The 6,623-nt window shown below is 40.1% G+C and overlaps 1 protein-coding gene and 1 long non-coding RNA gene across 2 annotated transcripts in view; one reads left to right on the top strand and one right to left on the bottom strand.

Annotated features, from left to right (window-relative positions):
- The window catches only part of znf644b (zinc finger protein 644b), a gene marked incomplete in the record, with an annotated part of 36,689 nt that overhangs the window by 518 nt on the left and 29,548 nt on the right, over nt 1-6,623 (bottom strand). The window contains 4 exon segments of the mRNA XM_032526388.1: nt 916-1,012; nt 1,417-1,530; nt 3,061-3,636; nt 4,901-6,623. The exon segment at nt 4,901-6,623 is cut by the window's right edge and continues 1,004 nt beyond it. Of these exon segments, the coding sequence (XP_032382279.1) occupies nt 916-1,012; nt 1,417-1,530; nt 3,061-3,636; nt 4,901-6,623 (2,510 nt within the window).
- LOC116695868 (uncharacterized) overlaps nt 3,817-6,623 on the top strand; it is a 19,880-nt gene continuing 17,073 nt past the window's right edge. The window contains exon 1 of the long non-coding RNA XR_004333572.1: nt 3,817-3,827. This is a non-coding gene — a long non-coding RNA (uncharacterized LOC116695868). The remainder of the gene's footprint in view (nt 3,828-6,623) is intronic.

Below are 6,623 nucleotides of genomic sequence, written 5' to 3'. Positions count from 1 at the left end.
CTTTGGCCCCGCCCATATTGGATACACCAATGTGCTTGGTGCAGTTCGCATCTGGCCCCGCCTATATCAGGTACACCGATGTGATTGGTGCAACTCACCTCTGGCCCACGCCTATATCAGATACACCGATGTGATTGGTGCTGCTCACCTCTGGTCGCGCCTATATCAGATATACCGATGTGATTGGTGCAGCTCACCTCTGGCCCCGCCTATATCAGATGCACCAATGTGATTGGTGCAGCTCGGCTACTTAAAGGTTAAAGTGATGTTGGGTACTTCTTGTTACTTCTTAACTACTAGTATCTTCAAACAAAACGAGACTAGCTTGACCGCCCCTCCCCCTTGGGTTCTGGGGACAGGCAGCTAGCAGATAGTAAGGACATGTTTTTTACAGTTTGTTCAGGGAACAGGCAGCTAGCAGATGAAATGTTTGCTGTATGTGACAACAAATGTTGTAGCCTAAAACACCTTTAATGAGTAGCATTTCTTGATGCCAGAGTAACTTGTTGAGCAAATTCAAATTATGTTCTCGTGAGAACTTTGGATTTCCAGGAGGCTGTACCTGAAGAAGATCTTCAAGAGAGGGGAAGCCACTAGTTTAGATAGGGTTCATTGACAAGCTAGATCAGAACCTGGGGGTGGGCCCCCAGTCAGGCTGACGTTTGGGTGACTAGAAAATATCACAGGTTTGGGCAGGTGTGTCAAAAAGTGACAAAGCAGTATTGCAGCAATAGTCCACCTTCTGCCCTCTCTTACCTCCCCCCCCCCCCCCCCCCCCCCCCCCCCCCCCCCCCACGGGTTTATATCTCCTCTCTTTCATGTAGAGCCTACTTATGAAATATGTATCTAACTGGGTAGAGAGTGTCTCAACTGAGAGAACCATGGTTACATTATGTAACCTTCAATTCCATGTACCTGCATGTGAGCGTGTATATCTCAGCATTCAAGGAGGGTACAATCTTCTTTTTTAGCCCAGGCCTTGGTCTTGGCTTCTTCTGCTTATAATCATAGCCTAAAAGGACAAAACACTGCACTGCTTAATCTGAGGGAATGCATTAAGTTATCATTGACAAGAGGCATAAAGAAGAAGACATACTTTACATATTAATCCTCAGGGAGGAAATTCAAATTTTTTTACAGGTTTTTTTCATATTTTTACACATTAAACGTGGCCAAAAATACACACACATACAAACTGGACCTATACACATGCATTAAATGGAGAGATGTCAGAAGGAGGGGTCTGCCCATTGTTAGACATAGCTGGCAGCTCTAACAATGTGGCATTCTTAAAAAAGAAAATGCACTTTCTCTAGATTGAGACACTTGATTACGCTGCCTAAACCACTTTTTTGTTTGCATGGCATAGGACACACATATGTTGACATTTTGCTATAGCATTAGTCAGAAACCTACCAGGTCCTTCCAAAATGGCAATCCTCTTCCTGTGTGCACAGGCTCGAAGATGACCAGGAAGCATTGGGAAGGCGCTGTTACACTGAATACAAATCTTATTCGAATCACGTTCCCCTGAAAAATAGAACGTTGGAAAACAAATTAACCTCAAAGAGAATAAGGAAAATTATCAAAATGTTTAGGTTGAAATGATATGACTTTATTTTCTATTTGCTTAAGGTTTGATGGAAATTAGATTGGATGATATTCTTAATACAGTGTAGCTGATATGCATGTCTCAAATCATGGTTTAAGAAGATAATGTAGATACTGTATTATTTAAGGAGAAAAACATTGTAGGATAGTGTTGGAGTTCATGCAGTAATTTTATTATCAAGAAAAACTGTTACTCCCTGTGTGCATTAAAGTCTTCTTCCACCTGGTTTCATTCTAAGCATCTGATTTGCACTCTCCTGTTTGAAGCGTGTTACTGGTTAAGTTTAACACAATCTTGTGTCTTTAGGGGGGCTATTTTCACATACACCACCTCAAGAGATTCACAGAGACTTCATAAACTGTGCAAAAAATCAGAAATGTGTTAGTCTTATGACAGAAAACTGGCAATAATAGCGCACACCATTGCCTGTTAACCAAAATATTTGTCAAGTAGTTATCCCAAAAGATCTTTTACAATTAAAAAGAATCAGATTTTACTTTTTTAAAGTAATTTTAGCTTCAAGAAAAGATGAGAACAAGTTCCCAATGATACAAAAATACGTGAACTACTGTACAACTCAAACATAAAAATATATTATAATTTTTACCCTTATGCTACACAAATTGTAACCTAAATCCGTTTTTAGGACAGGACACAGAGAAAGCCATCTTTGGTAGGACATTACAGTTGTAACTGTAACACCATAATAATTGCAATCACCATACAATTCAGTTTAAGTTCATACAGTTTAAAACAGAACTTGGCAAAGAGCAATTTTACTTTAAATCTTTATCTTTAATCTTATCTTTCTCAGTACCTGACTGAAAGTTTGTTTTGGACAGACATTAAACAAAAATTATGGAACCACGGATGATGGGCTTCCAACTAAACATCAAGAGGATCTCATGATTTTTTAATATGAACTTCAAAAGCACTTTGGCAACATTCAATCTATTGTATGCGTTTTTCCACAAATAAAATGATTGCAATCTATTCTCACATTGTTAAACAGGCCTCCACTAGCACTGCAAAGCTTTCTGTAAAGAGATGCTGAAAATGTGTTATAAAATATGGATGAAAATCTGAGGACTGAAAGAAAATGATTCAATTTGTATGGGGATAACGCATGAACGATCTAACTGTGCAGTAATGTGCTTCCAAGATGAAAAGACGGGGCATATTTTGAAATGCTGAGTGCTTTTGCCAAATATCTACAAATCAGGTATACTTCACATAAATGCTGACCATTTCCCACATTTTTAAGATTTATTTGCAACTAACCCATCTCATCATGTGATAATCTATAAATGTACTTGCAGAGACTGGAAACCTACCCAAGATGCTTTGGAAGTAACGTAAGTTGCTGTATATTTACAGTACAGTACTACTGGGCTAAAAACTTCAAACCCCCCATATTCAAGAAACTAGTAGTGTATGAGCCTCCATACCATGAGACCAGCTTGGTTCCACACTGGTCATCTGTGTCTCCTCCACGTAATCTTTGGTCAAATCACAGAGCTTCCGGGTTGCATAGGCTTCCTGGTTGTTTCCCACTGTAAGCTCCATACTTTCCTGTCTCATCTGGAGCAGTTCAACTAAAGTGCTTGAGCAGGCCTTAGTGCCTCTTTGTGCTTCTTCCTGAAGCTTCTTCTTTTCCGAAAAGGCGTCTGCCTCCGGTTTTGGTAGAACACTGTCCAATAAAGGATCTGGACTCCTCATCTTGTACTGGATTTTCACTGGGATGCCCATGCACGTAAGGACCAGGCCATTGCTGCTGAACTTCTGAGACACAAAGGAGGGTGAAGGGAACTGGCTCTTGTTAAGGACCTGAAGAATGTTCTGATGTTCCTTTTTGTCCTGTAACAGTTCATTTAGGATGCACAGCGGGGACTTACTGGTGCTGGTAACACTTTTACCAATTCGTTTCAGGTGTCCCCTCACATGGTTTGAAAGGCCAGTATTAGTATCAAACCAGCCCCAGCACAGGGGACATGTGTGCTCTCCATGGCTTTCTGGCTTAACAGCTGTAATATCAGAAAACGGATGTCACAAAAAATGAAATGAAACAAAAAAAAATAGCTTATTTTTATGATGGATTGCTTTATAATGCACAAGCCTTTATACAACAATATCACAGCAACAGTACATTTAAAAGAGGCTTTAATCAATAACAAAATCAAAGAGATTGTAAAAACAATGTGACAATGTAAAAGGGGTTGTTGGTTGTGATGAACCTACAGAGAATTATCACTTGAATCTGCAACTGCCCTCGACTTCATAGAGTTAACAGTTGAGTTTCAGCTCTTTGTTTAGCTGTCAGGACCACAACTTTCAAACTCTTACTTTCACCGCTGTTGATTTCTGTTGCAGCTGTTTATTTAGTTTTTTAGCAAAAAAACTCTGTACACTCCCTGCTCAGCACAATACAGCAGACACACACAGAGAAACTAATAAAACTGATGAGCTTAGTGGATCATTCATCAGTTTAAGAGCCAGATATTGCAATAAGGAGTTGGTAGAGACCAAAATAAAACTACAAGAATAATTGCTGGATGTGTAAAAAAAAAAAAAACTTTCTAACAAGTTTGCCATATCAACTTAAAAAGTAAATTCAGTATTGCATTTACAACAAGTGGCCAAATAATTGCAGGTTTAAGTAGCATGCACTAGTGATGTAGCGATGCAAAAAAAGAAAAACATTACTGCACAATTTAGCCCTATTGCCAGACAAAACGTCAATATTGGGGGACTTTTCAAAACCAAGGATAGCGTTACATTTTTTACATGCAATGCAAACATTTTTGAAATTCTCACCTTTTATAACATCTGTACATGACAGCGGTATGGCTAAGGTTATGGAAGATTGTGATTACAGTTAATAAGACCAATAGTCTACAACCTTGTTTGGGGCTCTGTGAAGCTGCTTTGAGCAAAATGCCGTCAACAGCAAGCTAATATGCTCACAATGACAATACTAACGCATTGGTACGCAGGTACTGTATAATGTTTGCCATGTTCACCATATTAGCTTAACGTGTTAATTTGCTAAACATTTTCCAATTAGCACTAAACACAAAGTACAGCTGAGGCTGATGGGAATGTCATTAGTTTTGCAGGTATTTGGTCATTAACCACAACAATGAAAAAAATCAAATTTTGATCAGATGACGGATGAAATGGTAATGTTGTGTACCAAATCTCTTGGCAATCCTGACATTTCACTTAAAACCAGTGTTTTGTTATGTTGTTGGTGTTTGATTATGACAATAGTTGAATTAATACTCATACTTTTTCTCATTCTCCTCATGCCACAGGGGATTCTTCTGCGGATTCGTGGCTGATGGTCTCGCAACGCCACTTGCTCTGGAGAAACCATGTGCCGAGCATTATAGCTTAAGCCAACGCGGTGAAGGTGCCCTCGCACATGATTGGAGAGACCCACTCCAGACTGAAACTTGGCAGGGCAGTATGGACAGGGCTTGTTTTCTACGCCTGGTGTGGGGAAAACATCAAAGCTGTCACCTGTAGACATACAGGGCTGCTCTGGGGAATCATCACACACTGTTGTTTCGATATACTCCTCCTTGATTATGAGTTGCTCTATGTCACTGCAGTCTTCATCTCCATCATCTTCAACCTGGAGTACATGAGGGCTTTGGTCTTTGGCTGAAAACCTCTGCCTTTTTCTGAAATACCTCCGAGCATACGGGTTCCTTACATTCTCGCTTTCCAAGAAGCTGCCTGTAGCTTCACTGGTGTCAGCACTGAAGGTTTTGCTTCCCTCACAGCCTTTCTCTAACTCCTTATCTGCAGACTGTTTCCTGAGCCTCTGGCAAAGCCGTGGCAATATATTACCATTTATATTGTCAATACTGTTGTGCAAGGGTTTTGACATTTTTCTCATTGACAGAGAATTTGGGTTTGCATGCACTTGTAAACTCCCTCTAGTTGGGTTGTTCTTGTCACCATGACAGAACATCTGGTCTAATTTAAGATTTCTGGTTGATAAAGAATCAGCAGTTGCAGGACCGTTTGCCTGCGTTAAGCTGCCAAAAGCCTTGCAGTCATTGTTTTCAGCATCTACATCCACACAGGTGAAATCTGTTGCCACATCTAATCTTTCTACTGGTTTGAGGTGTAATTTTCCATGCTTGTCGACCCTCCACAAAGACGGTGACAGCATCTTTTTGCTGTAGCCAACATGGCACCTAAACTGAGGAGAATTTAAATTTTTGTTTTTGGACTTTTGAACATAAATGTTCCCTTTTTTACAGGAACAATGTAGGAAGTGAGCCGTTTCTCCTAGAGTCGGCTTGAACAGATTGGGTTTAGACATGACAATGTTGGGCTGATCAGTAACCGTTTTATAATCACCACAGTGTGATCCCCGATGCTCCAGCTCAGAATGCCTTTCCAATACTACTTTGTCTCTACTTGTGAAAAAAAACATTTTACGCTGAAACTGACCATGGTTCTCTTCCTCTGCATCAGTGTGAGTCACTTTCCTGTATTGAGGCTGGTGTGTGTTGAGGTGTGCAACATGCAAGTGTGCTTCAAGTGCCTGCTGTGTCAATGTAATGTAGTTACACTCCTCACAAAAGTAGTAGTGCTTCAGATTATCATGTCTTTTGGCGTGCTGGACAGATATTTTAGGGCAATTACAACCAAATACACACTGCACTGTGGTAACCTTGTCTTCCAACTCAGTGTTTTCAAGACCTTTGATTTCTTCTGTAAGTTTTTCCAGCCTGTCTTGGTGAATAATTATGTGCCTCATGAGGGAGTTGCTATCACAGAACAGACACCCACACTCCCTGCATATAAAGGGCTGTGAAACATTCTCACTGTTCACCTGATTATGCTTGCCTAAATGATACATCATATGTTTATGGAAATGTATTTTTTCCTTGAAATTAACATTGCATATTGTGCATGAAAAGAAGAGTGGATCTTGTTCAACTTGCTCTGGCTTCAACTGTTCCACTTTTAAACTACAATATTCTTCACCTTC

The sequence above is a fragment of the Etheostoma spectabile genome, chromosome 9 (genome assembly GCF_008692095.1).
Source record: "Etheostoma spectabile isolate EspeVRDwgs_2016 chromosome 9, UIUC_Espe_1.0, whole genome shotgun sequence".
Lineage (NCBI taxonomy): Eukaryota > Metazoa > Chordata > Actinopteri > Perciformes > Percidae > Etheostoma > Etheostoma spectabile.
Note: the sequence above shows the minus strand (reverse complement) of the source record. Positions and strands in the feature narration are given on the sequence as shown.